The sequence below is a fragment of the Balaenoptera borealis genome (assembly GCF_965194805.1).
Source record: "Balaenoptera borealis genome assembly, chromosome: 12".
Classification (NCBI taxonomy): domain Eukaryota; kingdom Metazoa; phylum Chordata; class Mammalia; order Artiodactyla; family Balaenopteridae; genus Balaenoptera; species Balaenoptera borealis.
In genome coordinates this window covers 43,904,852-43,922,110 of record NC_138869.1, presented here as the reverse complement: position 1 = coordinate 43,922,110, position 17,259 = coordinate 43,904,852, and the positions used below count along the sequence as shown (strand labels likewise).

The window sequence follows — 17,259 nt, the reverse complement described above, 5'->3', positions numbered from 1 at the left end:
CAACCAAAAAAGCAAGGAGATGGGATTCAGAGCAACACGGAAGGACTGGCTTAACAGGAAGCAGGACCCTTCCTATGTTGTTAACAGGAAGATAGAAGAAGATGGGAGCATATGTAGACATACACTTACAGATTCAGTTGTAAGAAGATTCTCTAAGACTCCTAGGTATCCCACTCTAAACCCACAGGTAGTACGACAGTATAAATGCTTCAACCCACTGTCTTCCACACAAAGTAAGCTCCCTACCACTCCAGAGCTGCCGCTCTTGCCAAGGTCACAGCGATCTCCGTGCTGCCATATTTAGGGGGTACTTTAAGGGCTTCATTATTCTGGACTTCTCAACAGCATTCAACATTGCTTCATTATCTAAACACTGTCTTCTCTTGGCTTTCCTGATCCACACACCCTCGGTTTTTTCCTTCCTTCTCTGGCTATTTCTTCATCTCCTTTGTTGACCTGTGCAAATATTTGTTTTCATAAGTTCTATATAAATTCAAGGCTCCTCACGACTTTCAGTTTGTAGATTGTCATGGTAATGGCCCCCAGTGATTCACACCTCCCACTGTCCATGCCCTATGCGTGGACTCTGGGCTTGGCCATGTGACTTGGCCTTTGTCAATGGGATATCAGCAAACATGACACAAGCAGAAGCATGATGAGCTTGTGAATGGGGGCCTGCTCTCTTGGAACCTTGAAACAACCATGCTATGAAGCAGCTCAGGATGAAAGACCATGTTGGACCCAAATGCTGAATGCAGCCATGTGAGTGAGTCCCAGTGAGCCCAGCAGAATCACCCAGCCAATCCACAGACACATAAGAATGAATCGTTGTTGTTGTTGTTGTTTTTTAATATTTATTTATTTATTTATTTTTGGCTGTGTCAGGTCTTAGTTGTGGCACATGGGATCTTTCACTGCGGCACGCGGGCTCTTTGTTACAGCACATGGGCTTCTCTCTAGTTGTGGTGCGTGGGCTCTGTAGTTGTGGAGCGCGGGCTCCAGAGCACGTGGGCTCTGTAGTTTGTGGCACGTGGGCTCTCTAGTTGTGGCGCATGGGCTCAGTAGTTGGGGTGCACGGGCTTAATTGCCACGTGGCATGTGGGATCTTAGTTCCCTGACCAGGGATCAAACCCGCCTCCCCTGCATTGGAAGGCGGATTCTTAACCACTGGACCACCAGTGACGTCCCTAAGTCATTGTTTTAAGCCACAAAATCTTGAGGTGATTTGTCATGCAGTAGTAGATAACTGTCATCCTCAGCTACAGCAGAGACATGGCTAGCTTTAGTGGCTTTGTGCAAATCGGAAAAAAAAGTGAGTCATAACAATATGCCTCTACTGGGCAGACATACTTTTGTTCAAACAAAAGGTGCCCCTTCTTCCAGGATGCAGCCCTGTGCCAGGTGCACAGCATGGATTTGAGCCCACAGTCAGCTCCGTCACTGGGTGCCTCATGCACTACATAAGCTGCACACTGTGTGTGAACCTCCTGGGAGATTTCTTCACGATTCTCCCTTTTTTTTAAAAAAAAAAATTAATTTATTTTATTTATTTATTTTTGGCTGCGTTGGGTCTTCGTTGCTGCACGCAGGCTTTCTCTAGTTGCAGCAAGCGGGGGCTACTCTTCGTTGCGGTGCACAGGCTTCTCATTGCGGTGGCTTCATCTTGTTGTGGAGCACAGGCTCTAGGCGCGCGGGCTCAATAGTTGTGGCGCACGGGCTTAGTTGCTCCGCAGCATGTGGGATCTTCCCGCACCAGGGCTCGAACCCGTGTCCCCTGCGTTGGCAGGCGGATTCTTAACCACTGCACTACTAGGCAAGTCCCACGATTCTCTCTTTACTTAGCATAGACCAGAAACTTGACTTCAGGACAGATTTCATTACTCCAGTTAGGGATAGAGAGACAGTACATAGAGTAGTGCTCCCAGCCTGCAGGATTCAGTAGAATACTGACCTTTATTAAGGAAAATAGACCAAATGTTGCTAATACGGTCACTGCATTTTTCAGGCAAGTCAGTTAGGCAAGCCCCTCCTTGAGAAAGGATGAACAGTTCTCAGAAAAAAAAGGAGCCATCATTCCTCTGAACCACCCATGAACTTTCCAGAGAAGAGGTAGATAGAGAGTTAGATTCTAGAAGAGGTAGCAGTGAGGAGCTAGGCTCTTACGCAGGTGGCGGTGCCCAGCAGAGATGGCACAATGAGCCCCAGGCCTCCCTGGTCCTAGGAGAATGCTCTGGACCAGAGGTCTGCGAGAAAAGGCTAGGCAATGCCACCACTCTTCACAGACCAACAGGCCTGCGTCAGGTTGGCCCTGGGCCTCCTGTTCCAGCTGCAAAGTGGATGCCTCCCTCTGGATTGTAGCGCACAGGGCCACAGCGCAACTGGGGCTCCTCTTCCTCATACCAGCGCTGTTCACTGAAGTCGGGAAAGAAGGCTGCGATCTCTCTACTGGCTGAAACCACAGAGTCTGTGAGGGGAGGTAAAAAAGAGAAGGGGTTCTCATAGGGAGTGCAGGATGGAAGCAAGAGGCAATCATAATCAGGTTCAGAAACCAGAGCCTATACTTCTCCTGCCCCTAAGTCCTGGGGCCGCATCTGCTGAGGTGGCCACAAAGGGCCAGAAACACAACTGGGAAGAAAGCTCACTGAGGGACCTGGCTCTCAACCCCACCATACTGCCTGCCCACCAACCTCAAACCAACTTCACTTATTAAATACTGTGGACACAGGAGGCAGACTCACCTGAGCCATGGGTTGTATTACGGGTGTCAGTGAGGCCGAAACTCCCACGAATTGAATCTGGGGCCACGTGGCATGCTCGAAACACTCTGGTGGGTCCCATCACTGTCCTCCAGAGCTGGATGGCATCCTTGTGGGCGAGGATGTAGGCTCGGATTGGCCCACTGTGGACAAATGGAGCACATGTCAGGAATCTGGCTATCGGGTCCAGGAGGGCATACCATGAGTAGAGCACAAATAAAGGCACACTGGACATCCTGAGAGTCTCCTTGCCTTTCTAGTTGAGTGCCAATACTGCTTCAAATAGAAGGTGATGGAAGGCCACTGCTGATGAGCAAGAGAGGCCACAGGGATCAGAAGAGTTGCTAGGCAGCATTCAACAATACTCTTCTGCAGCCCCTGGAGCAGTTAACTACCATGGGACAAGTGGCCACAAGGTCAGTGTTGGCCCAAGCCCATGTTTCTTCAGACACTTGACACTGGTTACAAGTTTAAAGAGTGGCAAATAAAATTAAAAAATCTATTTAGGGGGCAGGGGAAATAAGACTCAGTGGATGAAGATGTTGGAACCAAAATGAGAAATACCTGGCCATGAACTCCACCAGCCGCTGATAGAAAAAACGCCCTGCAAAGAGAGTACCTTCATCAAGACACTGGTGCCAAGAGAACTTTTTATACTTCTGACTCCCTATTTGGAATGATAAAAACTGTTTTAGAGAAAAGAACAAGGACCTTGGCGTCTGACATACCTGGGTCTGAATCCAGGCCCTCCAACTTGCAACCTGTGTAGTTTCGGGTAAATCATTAACTTCCCTAATTTAGTTTTCTAATCTGTGTGCTGGGGACATAACAATACCTACTTCATGGGGTTGCTGGGGAATTAAATGAAATCATGAGCCTTTGGACAATGTCTGACAGAATAAATTGTTAACTAGGGATAGTATCAGGACATAAAACTAAGTTACTTGTTGGGACCATGACGTAGAACCCTCCTAGAAAACATTTAAAAAATATTGATAATCATGAAAAGTTTGTGTATAAACCAAGATTTTAGAAGACTGGCTGCAATTTTACGATTGGTAGGTCAGAGAGAGCCTGACATTGTGTGTCCAGGTAAAATCTCTCTTGTGATAGAGAAGCCTCCCACTCAGAGGACTGTTGATCCTACCTTCATGCTCCTGGTAAAACTTCTGGCAATCTTCCTTTCTCCACAGAAGTTCTCTCATTCGTACAATAAGGAACTTGTTGCTCAGAATCTGCTGATGAACAGCCTGGATAAACACCACCCCAAAGATAAAAGTCAGTCAAAGGGATCATTTGAGTGAATGGGAGACCCAGGCAGACAAAAAGAACCTTGAGGACCCTTCAGAGCCTAGGACTTGAGGGTCTGTCCCATTGGTGGGTCAGAAGAAAAGAGACGTCCTGTTGCTGTCTTGAAGATGGAGTGAGCCATGTGATGAGGAATGTGAGTGGACTCTAAAAATGGTAGGCCCCACCTGAAGGCCAGCAAGGACATGGGGATCTATCTCAGTCCTATAACCACAGAAACCAAATTCTGCCAACCTGAATGAGTTTCAAAGTGGATCTTCCCCAGACCCTTTAGATAAGGGCCCAGTCAGCTGATAACTGGAACTTGGCTTTGTGAAACTCTAAGGAGAGAACCCAGCCGAGCTCAGCCAAACCTACTGGACCTCTAAATTCTAGAACTGTGAGATAATGAGTGTTGTTTTAAGCTGCTAAGTTTGTGGTAATTTGTTATGCATCAGTAGAGAACTAATATACATACATTGCCTTGAGGTTTGGTTTTTCTTATCGTATTGGATCCTTTCTTATATTTTATATCTGTTCCAATTCTCCAATACATTTTTAATCTCCTTAGGGTCAGAGTCATGGCTTCTAACTTTGCCTCCACACCATCTAGCACAGGACTGTGTTGTCAGTCTTCGCAAATGGCCCTATGGCACCTGAAACAGAAGCAATGCCTCCGACATAGAGTAGAGGCTTAGGACTTGTTCTTACCTCCAGAATCAGTGGGTGAGCAACTGCATCAGGCTTGATCAGAGCCAGAGTAAGCTGGAGAGCCTGAGGGCTCCGTAAGATCGAGGTCATCTCCCTCCTGCCATCAGAGAGTCAGATAAGAGACCCGTCAGTGCTGCACTCCCCACCCTTCCTATTCTGGAGCCTGTGCAGTTTTGCAAGTCAACCAGGGCTCTCACTCCTGACACTGATAAAGCACATGACGGTTGCTTAGTATTTAATTTGCCCATTTGGGTTCATGGGGTTGAGGGAAGGGAGTGGTAGAGGGGCCATTCAGGTTGCCCAGTGGAGCACATAATCTGGTTAGTGCAACTGTAAACCTGCAAAAGAGTGACCCATTCAGGAGAAGTTCAAGTTTAAACACGACCTGTCTCTGGTAGTACTCCCGTCCCTTCCTTTCTTTTGTGTTTTACAGAGAATTTACAATTTACATTCCTGAAGAGCACCCACAAGGGTACAATAACTGTTCCCACAGTGCCCTCCCATCAATTACAGAATTTGAAGATTGGATGGACAAGAATTGGGATCTTGCCAAGATACCCCCCAAAAAGTCTGCTGGATGCATACCATTTCTTATCTAATCTTACAGATAAGTCAGGATCTATCCCGCCCAAATCAAACCCTTTAATACACTCAGCTGTCCTCAATGGCAAGGTTTGCAGACATGCAACTCCAAGGTCAAAGACAAGTTGTAATCATTTTGTATCTGAAGCAGCTAAAACTGCCTGGCACAAAGGTGCTTAAAATCAGTTTTACTGACTAAATGAACCTATACAGTCTTATTCTATTCATCTTCAGAGAAAAGAACAAGACACTATTTCTAGTGTCTAATCATGGTGTAAGAGCTCAATAAATAATTGTGAAAATGATATAAAGAACATAAAAGTATTTTATAAACTGGACTAAGAAAACTTGAGATCTCTTCCAACTTTGAAATTCTATTTACATGTAAGAAATTGATCATCTCTGCAGGACTAAGGTCTCAAAGATTATCTGGTGGAACCTCTAAATTTGCCAACAAATACAGAGAAGGCTTCCATGAACACACACAGGGACAGTCTGGACGACCGTCTCATTTCTCTTAGCCCGAAAGTAGCCTGACAATCACATTAAAAGCAGTGCTAGGGTCTGGCCCAAATGGAGAAACTGTGCCAAGGTCTCTCCTATTCATGTCCTTTCTACAGCATTCAGCTTGATGCTCCACTCAATCCACAGAGCTAAGCACAGTCTGACCAGTACAAGATCAGCCAACCCAGCTTCCCTAACATCCTAGGTGGTGAGAACCCAAAAGCGAGCAGAATCTTCGCCATATATCTAGGGAGAGACATCCTTGGCACCTCCCCTTCCTTACCCTCCATATCCATGATATCACTGAGTTCTCGCAATTTTACCTAGCTAGTGTATCTCAAATCTGTACAATTCTCTCCTTCTCAACTGCCACCACCACAGTCCAAGACATCATCAACCCCCTCTGGACTTCTGCAACAGCCTCTTCAGTGGTCTCCCAGTTTCTACTCTTGCCACCCTCTACAATCTGTTCTCCACACAGCAGCCACAGTGAACTAAAAATGCAAATCTAATATCATTTCCCTCCTTAACCCTTCAAAGTGTACCCTGCTTTTATGATAAAACCCCAAAGCCTTATCATGTCCTACTAGGCTTCGCATGATCTTATCCCTGCGTACCTCTCTAGCCTCATCTGGAACTCCACACTTCTTAACTTGCTTTTGCTCCAGCTTCACGGGCCTTACAGCTCCAAGACATTCTGGCCTGACAGCCTTTGCCTGAGAAGTTTTCACAGTCCAGAAAGTGCTTCCTCTGGTTACCTCCTACTCACCCACTAGATCTTAGTTCACTTCCCCTGTTATACATTCTCATGGCTCCTTTCACGTTTTCTTCAGTTGTCTCTTCCCCACTAGAAGGTCAGCTCTATGAAAGCAGGGATCTGTTTCGCTCACCATCGTATCCTCTGTACTTACACAGAGTGCCTAGCACATAGATGGCTCTCAACAGTATTTGTTGAATGAATCAATGAATGAACCTGATTCAGCTATTCCAAGACCAGAATGCTAGGGGCTATCCAGGGGAGGACATGGTTCCTTTCCTAATGCCAGCTAAGTTATGCCTGTCTTGGATCTTGGTTTATAACAAATGTTAACAGTTCGAGAAACTTGCTCAACATAAAAGTCACTCGATTAGAGAATTATAAATTTTAGAAATTGCCTGGGCGTTTACCCCCACAACAGAGGCGCCTATTCTTGTGCTTCCTGGAGGGCGCCAGCCATGCCTCTCATCCTCCCAAGCGCATCGGGGACCTGCAACCCGTCAACTCGGCTTTCTGCTTCCAACACCTGAAGCCCCGCCCCACAGACTCACAGCCTCAGCTCTAGACGCCGCCCTCTTCCCCACCCTGCTCTTCCATTTCTCTAGGCCTGCAGCCGCGCGACCCCGTCCCCTTGTACCGAGGCCTAAGCCCACGCTAGATTCTAGGCTCTTCGGAGCCCCAGTCCTGCTGGAATTCGGGTCCGAGTCACCTGATCCTCCCACCGCGGAGACCGGCCACCAGGCACTGCGATAGCTAGCCTTCGGTGCAAGCGGGGTCCTTCAGGCATTCGGCCGGGCAGCCCGCTTCAGGGTCCTTGCCCGGTGAGGCAGAGTGCTCCCCGATCCAGGAGGCCCTGCAGCAGGAAGGAGAAGAAGCTATGCCGTGCGGTAGCTGTTCTTCCAAGCCCGCTTGGGCGCCCTCAGGCGGAAGGGAGGGCCAGGCCGGTGGCCCTGCTCGGGGAGGTGGCTCAGAGAGGACAGGATGGGCGTTTCAAGGTGGCAGCCCTGCAGTGAACATGCGCGCCAGCGGGGCCGCCGTAGTGGGCCTGGCCCCACTCGATCTCTCTTTTATTCTTTGTCTGGGGTAGTGCCTGGCACATGGTTGGTGCCCAGTATTTGTCGGAGGGACACGGGGGGCAAAAAACTTACGTGCGCTGGATCGCAAGGTCAGAGGCAGCCATTGAATCCTCTTGCACAGTTGGTGGGAATGTAAATTGATACAGCCACTATTGAGAACAGCATGGAGGTTCCTTAAAAAACTCAAAATATAACTACCATACCACCCAGCAATCCCACTACTGGGTATATACCCTGACAAAACCATAATTCAAAAAGAGTCATGTACCAAAATGTTCATTGCAGCTCTTTACAATAGCCAGCACGTGGAAGCAACCTGAGTGTCCATCAACAGATGAATGGATAAAGAAGATGTGGCACATATATACAGTGGAATATTAGCCATAAAAAGAAACGAAACTGAGTTATTTGTAGTGAGGTGGATGGACCTAGAGTCTGTCATATAGAGTGAAGTAAGTCAGAAAGAGAAAAACAAATACCATATGCTAACACATATATATGGAATCTAAAAAAAAAAAAAATGGTCATGAAGAACCTAGGGGCAAGACGGGAATAAAGACGCAGACCTACTAGAGAATGGACTTGAGCATACGGGGAGGGGGAATGGTAAGCTGGGACAAAGTGAGAGAGTTGCATGGACATATATACACTACCAAACGTAAAATAGATAGCTAGTGGGAAGCAGCCGCATAGCACAGGGAGATCAGCTCGGTGCTTTGTGACCACCTAGAGGGGTGGGATACGGAGGGTGGGAGGGAGGGAGATGCAAGAGGGAAGAGATATGGGGACATATGTATAACAGATTCACTTTGTTATAAAGCAGAAACTAACCATTGTAAAGCAAGTATACTCCAATAAAGATGTTTAAAAAAAAAAAAGTCTTTGAGCACAGAGGGATATGTGGACGCGAAGGAGCATAGCTAATACGGGGGTGGTGAGGGAGGATTCTTAGTTGGAAAGCAAGTGTACATAGGGCATGAGGGAAACTAGTCATAAGGCCCTTGAACATGTCGCTAAGGAATTTGGGGTAGGATGTGGGGTGGGGTTACCATGGAGTCCACTGAAGCAGTCCAGGGTGAGGGGATGAGAACTGAGGGTATTCGTGATGTGTTGTATACTGTATGGAGAGGGTGATGACAGTGAGTATGGAGAAGGGGCAGTGTGGCAGGCTGAATAAGGGTGGTACTTTTTTTTTCTTGGAGAGAATCACTGAATTTGAGAATAGTGAAAATAAACTATAAATGTCATCAATTAAAAAACATTTTTTTAAACTGATTTTGTGCCTGCATGTACATGTGTTGCACTCCTGGAATGTTGGAAGGAGGGTCTGTGGTTCTGGCAGCTTGTTTCCACAAGGTGTCTTTGGGAGAGTCCATTTCTTACCTGTCTGGCTGGTGAAGAAGGCACATGTCCATTGCTGCCTTCAGAGGATGAGAGTAAACTTACCAAGTCCCATTAACCCAACATTTAGTTTTAGCCTTTTTTCCCAAATGCACAAGGTCCAACTTTGTTTCCCACCTTGATCTTCATTTACATACCTCTGGGCTATAGAGATTTTGCTGATTTTTAGGCCATGGTCGTTAATTCACCTTTCTGTCTGTCTTACACACACTGTAGAAGGTTTTAGTTCTCTATTTTATAGTTGCTTTGACCATCCTCAACAGTAAGCCTACGTTATGAAAGTACGGGCAGATGTGATTTTAGGGGGAGACTCAATAAATAACACCCTTTTTCTAAACCGGGGCTCATAACTAACAGAAATAGAGGAACGGCAGGCAGGTGGAGACTAAATGTCAATACTGATGGAACTGTTGAAGAATATAACTTAGTGTGAGAACCTAATGCACCTGCCTTCTAACCCTGTGCTACCCAAGTTCAATACCTAGTCTCTTATAAGCCTCACTTAAAACAACAGCAACAACAAAATCTAAATAGTTGACAGGACCTATAAAATTATCGCAGCATTCCCTCACATTCACAGAATTAGTCCCCAGCCCCTAGCAGATATAGCAGGGAAAATTTTGTCCCTAGAAACCTGTCAAAAGATACCGATACTCAGTTATATCTGTGAGAGGGTGAATAAGCTGGAAAATTCTTGATTCAGTTTTGCTGGGACTGAAGTAATTCTATACCAGTTATGACTCTGAACTTGTAAGTCTGAACTCAGTTGGGAGAATCACCCATTAAGAGGTTAATTATGACTTACGTTCATTCTATCCAGAGGGACATCTACCTGTGTCTAGTCTTGTCTCTAGATAGTGATATTTAAGACGATGCTGCCTTCGTGCAGTGTTAATTTACAGTAGTAGCGGCAGCCCCAACCAGGTCTTCTTTGAGATTTTTGAGATGTCTTTCTTTTTCATCCAGCATATTTAAATTACTTAATACCATTTCCCCTTTGGGTCCTGGGTTTCTGGCACCGCAGGGCCGCCTTGAGGGTGGGCTCTAATGACACAGCTTCCCTAGCCCCCTGTGAGCAGTGCTCAGGGGCCACTGCCTTCTGCTGTGGAGTTGCTCATGCCCAGGACACCTGTCTCCTGTGGGGGTGTGGGGGGTGGAGTTCCTTTACCCGACATGTTTCAGTTGAGACTCATTCTCAGCAGGTTTTTTTTTTTACCTGAATCTGCTGTCCTGAAGTTTGTTCTTCCAGGGACCCAATGAGAATCAAGACCTTTGCTATGTGTTCCTCAAGATACTGTCCTCAGCTTCTGAATGTGTCAGGTGAGGAGTAGCATTGCTATTAGGCACTTCTCTTTGAGGGTTTTTCTCTCTACTGTTCCTGTACTCCTTTCCAGAAGGCTCACTGAGTTTCTAACATTTTATTGTTGGAGAGAAGGAAGACCCATAGGGCTGGCCCTTTGCTGGACTGTGGAAGGTGGGGAGGAAATGAAATTTGCCTCTCAGCTGTTTTCCAAGATGTCAACTTTCTCTTAAGAAAGTGTCTCTTCCATTGTTTTCATTCTTGCACTGCTCCTAATCTGATAGGGCAGGTTTCTAAAGCTCTGCCTTTCTTCCTGGTCTTTCTGAACATATGTGATTCTTCGAGACAATGTTCAGGCCTAGGCTTTTCTCATTATCTTTTCAACTTCTGTGGCTGTGGTCATTTCATTGAATGTCTTTTCTACTTCAGTCTAAGAAGATGGCATGTTTTGGTGGTAACAGGGCACTGTTTCTTTTTTGTTATAAATAAAACCTACCACTCTTTTACAATTGAAGCTGCAGTGTAAATCTCAGAACTGTAAAACCATGGCCAGAGTTTTTGAAAAACAGACCATCAGGTGCGGAGTGACCCTTAATCCATGTAGAAAAAAAATGCATGCGTTCCTCCAATTTTGTCCTTTGGCCTTGAGTATGGCTCAGAACATAAGGGATGGAATCTGGGACGACCTTTCCATGCTGCCTGCTAGGCTGGTACTAAAGTTCGGAGCTTACACACTTGTGTTCTTAGCATATGTGGAACTTAATTGTGACTTAAAGCCCCTGGCCTGTCGAACTAGCTAAAAAGCATAGTAAAGGGCCAAATAATTGTTTTGCCTCTGATGTCTAAAAGGCCTGTAGAGGGAAAGACTTCCCCACAGTCAAATCTGTGCCTCAGCAAGGCTGCCTCACTGAGGTCCCCTCTGCTGCTTAGGGTCTGCAGATGCCCCACAAGGCTATGGGTGTGTGCTAATGAAACCGTGTGAAACCGTGCACCTCAGATTGGGACTTGAACCCACGTGCCGGGACTCAAACCCAGCCTAAATCCAGAATGGGACATGCGGCCAGGACTCGAACCCAGCCAAAACCCTGATTGGGACTTGAACCCATGCAGCCGGACTCACCCGGCCAAAACCCACAGTCTTCCAACTGAGGTCACATACCTGGTTTCAGGACTTAATGAAGCTCAGGTTCTTGATGTCTCATTGCAGAATTCAGTGAGAGACAAAGTGATAGGTAATAAGTGGATTTATTTAGAGAGAAACACTCCACAGACAAGAGTGTGGGCCATCTCAGAAGGTGAGAAAAGCACCAGAGTATGGGGTTGTCAGTTTTTATAGGGGTGGGTAATTTCATAGGCTAATGAGTGGGAGGAGTATTCCAGCTATTTCAGGAAGGGGTGGGGATTTCCAGGAAGGGGTGGGGATTTCCAGGAATTGGGCCACTGCCCACTTTTTGATCCTTTTGGTCGGTCTTGGAACTGTCATGGCGCCTGTGGGTATGTCATTTAGCTTGCTGCTGTGTTACAGTGAGCATATGCGGAGGCTCAAGGTCCAGTGGAAGTTGACTTGTCCTCCATCTTGGACCCATTTGGTTCTAATCAGTTTATGTCATGTCCTCGGGCTATGTCATTCTTTCCAAGGTTGTGCCCTGCCTCCTTCCCTCCTGTTTCACTAAGGCCAAGGCCAGTGTTGGCCTTATATTCAACATGGCTAACTTGAAAAGCATTTGAAGTGCCTCAGATACTGGTCCCATCATAGCCTCAACTTACATGTGATGTTGTGATCCCCACATTTCCTTACCTGGTCTCTTTTTTTTACATTCTCTGCCAAATCAACAGATCCTAACATTCCTTTGAATAAATCTTATTCCTCCACTCCTGCCACGGGCAGCGCCTACTCCTGTAAAACTTCCCACCTAGAGTAGCCGAATCTGTGGCTAAGTCGTTCTCGAAATAAGGGAGGAGGAAGGAGCCATGCTACAATTGCCTGGCTCTCTGTCCCTGAAGCTTCAGCCAGGAGAGCAGAGGTGTGCCAAGAGGCCAGGAGTGTTCAGGGGAAATCCTTCCTCGTGGACCCAGGGGATCAGGCCAAGAAGCATTTACTTTCTAATAGTAATAGTATGAAAATAACATACAGACAAGTTGCAACCTGTATGTTTGGGAATTAGTCAAGAGCTTGGCTTCAAGAAGAAAATAATTTCAGTTTGGGATGTGGTGAGTTTGCAGTGATAGTACATTCAAGCAGAACTAGCTTGTTGGTGATTGAGTAAGGTTAGGTTTGGGAGTTGTCAAAGAGGGGATGGTTGGAAATATGTGTGGACTTAAAAATTATTCACAACCTAAAAGTTATGTTTCATTCGGTAGGAATTTTTAGGACCTCAAGCCCAGGAGGCAGCATCTCAAGTAACCCTGAGAAAACTGCTCCAAGGAGGCGAGGCAGGGAGCCAGGTTATATAGACGTTTTGTAACAAAGGGCAGGTAGTCGGGAACATCAAAAGATTATTGTTAATTAAAGAAAACCAGATATCCCAAGTTAAGGAATTTAGCGCTTTTCTATGTACAGGAAGATGCAAGAGTATGGGCTCACTGAAATCATTCCTGTGATATGCACCTCAGCTGTCTGGGGCCAGTATCCTGGATTTTCACATCCTGAGTTTCCTCAGGGCTCACTGTACGGAGTGGCTGCAGTCTGATGGCTGCTAGATGGCAGGTATTCTTTCCTTCCTGAGTTCCCTCAGAGCTCACCAGCTCTCATTGGAGGGCTGGAAGTGCGGATGACTGTGACATCCTTTGTTTACTGATATGGCAGGAAATATTCCATTTCTCATATGTCTGAAGAATTGACCATGGGAGAAAATGCAGACAGAAAACAGGAGGCCAAGAACCAATCCTCCCCTTGTCAAAGAATAATTTTAAAACTTTTACTTTATACAAGGGAAAACGATTGATTGATTGATTGATTGATTGATTGATTGATTTAATCCAGCAAAAGCGGAAACAGGATTTCTATAAGAGAAAAAGTAGAGAGGGAAGAAGGAAAATTGCAGGTGGTGTTACCGAGTCCAAGCTCGGTCTGCTCGCCACACAACAGGCCAATAAATCGGAGAGGAGGTGTTGAGGCAAGGAATACGACTTTATTCAGAAAGCCAGCAGACTAAAGTCTCAAAATAACCATCTTATCGGGTTTTGGATGCCATTTTCTTTTCTAGCACAGAGATGGGGAGGAGATGAGGAAGTAAAGTAAAAAGACCATATGTTTTGCAAATATCCCCTGTAATGGCCAGCCTCAGGGAGGGGATGTGTTAATTTCTTCTTTCTTGCAGCCATCCACAGGTGGAACAGGGTCCGGATGTTTCCCTGAACAAAGGCACTTTGGTTTAACATTCAGGCAGAGGGGCAGGGTTCCTGAGGCAGGCCATTATGTATAGACAGTATCCTTTTAGTGAACAAAAGCAATGGGAAGCAAAGGTTAAACTAAAAGAAACAGATCCAACATGTTGTCAGATTTGGCTCTTCCCTGTTACAGTAGTTTGAAAATTGTGGCTTTTGTTTTCTGTGGATAAGCTGCTGATTAGCTAGCGGCCAACAAAGAAGCCAGTTAGGGTATTCTGCCCTGGAGCAAGTGGATGGATTACTAAATAATACAGCTTCACTTGGCTGTAGTTTCTCCAGAAAACCTTAGAAGATTAGCTCATGTGTATGTGTCAGGCGGTCTCTGGAAAAATACTGTCTATCAATATCCTTTGTAAGCACCTTCATCATAGTTCTTCGAGGTCTATACTATTTCCCTTATCAGAATTTCTGAACGTCTCCCTTTTAGTCAGCTTCAGCTCTAATCCAAATTGGCCCCGAGGACTTCGTGTCCTTCTGAGGCAGTAACATGAATTGAATGTTGTGTGAGGGGAATGGCTGTTTAACAGTATTTAGACCCCTGAATATTAAACAGCAGAAGATGGCAAAAAGAGCAAGGGAATCCTAAATACTATTAAACATATTTGGAACCCATTTCATATCCAACTTACTCATTGATCTGTTTAATCAGGAGAATAAGTCCCAAGGATTGGTTTAGTCAAGTTTAGCTAATGAAGTGGCTTTCTTTCTCAATTGATTAACTGATTGTTTTACTTCTGTAATATAAACCCTGGTATTAAAAAAATATGTTAGCAGTTGCACAGTCCTCATTTTAGCAGGTCAGTATGTAGTTGAAGACTGTCCTAGCCAGTGAATTTATTGTAGTCTATTGGGCCTCCAAGGTTTGAAATACCTTAATTTGCTGGGTTTTTTTTTTTTTGGCCACTCCATGTGGCATGTGGGATCTTAGTTCCCCAACCAGGGATCGAACCCACACCCCCTTCAGTGGAAGCGCGGAGTCTTAACCACTGGACTGCTGGGGAAGTCCCTTAATTTTCTGTTTGAATCATAGTTGAATTATGAGTCACCTAGCCAGGGTAAAATGTCTTTGTACACATCAGTGAAATCCAGTGTCTTTGGTCCCTTTTGATAAGTAACCATGTTGGTCTCTCAGTAACATGAGAGTAACCGAGGGTTTTGTTTTGAGTACTTGGAAAAGCTAGATAATAAATTTAGGAGTTGGAAATTGACAGTGAAGGACAAAAAAAAATTAACATAAAAGGAAAGAGAAAAAAAAAGGAGAAAGAGACAAATAATAAAATATAAAGGAGGAAACTGTCTACCAATAGTATGATCTTCTTTTTTTTTTTTTTTTTTTTTTTTTAGTATGATCTTCTTGATTGGTAAAATAGCAAAAGGAAACTGTCTACTTCTAGAAGCCATCTGCTTCTGGAGGCCCTTTAGTGAGCCTCAAAGTTGGATCACTACGTGTTTAAACTGGGAAGCTTATATCCTTGGTTATATGTCTGATAGCTTAAGAACAGTATTTGTGATTAAGATCACCTGAAATAGTCCTTTCCCGTGAGGTTCTAAGACTGACTGATTGTTCCTGAGTGTTCCCACCTTATCAAAGAAGAGACACTGATGTATCTTGGTGTGTTTGTGTCCTCCTTTTTCTAATAGGCCAACCTCTACCCAAGGTGACCAAAGCAGACATCTCAGTAGCACTCCCAGGGGAGCCAGATGCTAAATGGGACTTATCCTTTTATAAAATAGGTGTTACAGCCAGCCCCAATCTAACATGTCTAACGGCATTAAATCTTTCTCACTGCATCTATAGAAAAGACAAAGCTTTAAAACTTAAGTTGTTCGAGAGTAATTTTTTGCTTCTTACCTTATAACCTAGTCACCAAGGCCATTAAATTTTTAGGTAAAATTTTTTTCCTGATTTCTAGCTTTAGGAAAAAATAATCCTAAAGAGCCAACATTAAGAAATTAAAAAATTTTTAATATATATGTAAAAATATACATATGTGTGTATATGTGAGCACTTAATAAGCAATATTCTTTCTAAAAGACAATTAGAATAAGATCTTATTCCATTAGATTTTAAGATACCTCCTAATTTATTAATTCCCTTCAGAGGCAGACAAGGAGTATTTGTTTATTTGCTCAAAATTTTTGTATTTGTAAAGTGGAAAGTTTTATCAACTTCTGAGCACGTTAGAATAGTTCACTGTGACAAGAACAGAATCTGTAGAAATAAGTTCTGTTATCTGCCTCAAATGCTGATTACTTACCTCGCAGTCAGGTCCTTCTGAGTGGTTTTATGGTTGTATTCTGAATTTGGCACAAAGTGTGTACTGTCAGCAGGACTTCTGTGTCAGATTCATACATCACCAAGATCACACTACACAGTGCTTAGATCGCACCACCGGAATGAGAAAGAGACATCATTATGTAAAACATGCTGGGACTTTTTTTTTTTTAATGTTTATAGACTTTGTATTTGAAATCTCACCATATAGCTTCAAGATGATATTAATGTAGCTCTAGAATTAATTCATATTAGAATATTTAAAATGCAAAGGAGCAAAGCTGAATTTACTTGTTGGCACTGTGCTTAGTTTGAGTTCACTATATAAATAGTACCTTAGATAATCTGGCGAGCAAACCTTATTTCCGAGGCAACTCCACCAGAGTGAGCCTAGAATAGGAGAATTTTTTGAGAGTCAGTGATGCTTTTGTTTAAATGTTTTGACTAGTTGTTAGGAGACGTAGTCCACTATGGGCCCTGAGCATCCCTGTACATTCTGGCTGAGTGTTCCCGACTGCAAGGCTGACCCATTTCTGCTACTGAGAAGTATCTGTAGTGGGTCATATAGGCAACTAAGTAGGTCAGAGTGACCACCACATAACTGCTCGTCTCCAGGGGAGGGATTCTGACTTACTTACTGCTTGCTACAGTGTTTGCTGCTTGCTCAAAAGAGCTGTGCGCTTGTCCCTGGGTTCCTCTCTTGTAATGGAACCCACGGTGTGTGTAGCTGTTACCTGGTCCTCCACATTGCCCTGTGGGAATCGGGGCTTAAGGAACCAGAGCAAATAACCTGACATTCTGGATATTACTTTTGCTGAGAGTAATAAACTCTTATCTCTGATTCAGTTTTGTGACTTCTGCCAGTATTTTTGAAAGTAGGGTAAAATCCATGGCTCTTCACAATTCTTGACAATAGTTACCCTGAAAGTAGGAAAGGGGAAGATTAAAATAGAGGAAATGGCATGAATATTCACAAAATGAATAGATAATAAGCCCCTGATTGAGAGAGATTATTTGCTTTAAAAACACTGATAGACATTTCTGTCTAGCTTTGAAGCACCATCTCTGCTGACAACTGCTGAAACAAATATTTTCCGTGAAAAAAAAAGTACACTTACAATACCTTCACAGTCACTTTTTTTTTTAATTAATTAATTAATTAATTATTGGCTGCGTTGGGTCTTCGTTGCTGCACACGGGCTTTCTCTAGTTGCAGTGTG

The 17,259-nt window shown here is 44.5% G+C and overlaps 2 protein-coding genes across 2 annotated transcripts in view; one reads left to right on the top strand and one right to left on the bottom strand.

Annotated features, from left to right (window-relative positions):
- LOC309608120 (protegrin-5-like) overlaps positions 1-17,259 on the top strand; it is a 111,574-nt gene that overhangs the window by 41,937 nt on the left and 52,378 nt on the right. The window lies entirely within an intron of this gene.
- NME6 (NME/NM23 nucleoside diphosphate kinase 6) lies at positions 2,169-6,995 on the bottom strand. The gene is made up of 6 exons (XM_082347512.1): positions 6,458-6,995; positions 4,755-4,851; positions 3,904-4,006; positions 3,321-3,360; positions 2,739-2,899; positions 2,169-2,464 (listed from the first exon to the last, which is right to left on the bottom strand). Exons 1-6 carry the CDS (start codon positions 6,469-6,471, stop codon positions 2,298-2,300), a joined length of 582 nt encoding a protein of 193 aa, XP_082203638.1. The 5' UTR covers positions 6,472-6,995; the 3' UTR covers positions 2,169-2,297.

Bases quoted from the DNA above. Each gene is read 5' to 3' on its own strand.
- NME6 (XM_082347512.1), bottom strand. The intron at 3,361-3,903 runs GTAGGATCAACA...CTCTCTTTGCAG, and splicing joins GTTTTACCAGGAGCATGAAG to GGCGTTTTTTCTATCAGCGG. The intron at 2,465-2,738 runs GTGAGTCTGCCT...CTCCCCTCACAG, and splicing joins TAATACAACCCATGGCTCAG to ACTCTGTGGTTTCAGCCAGT.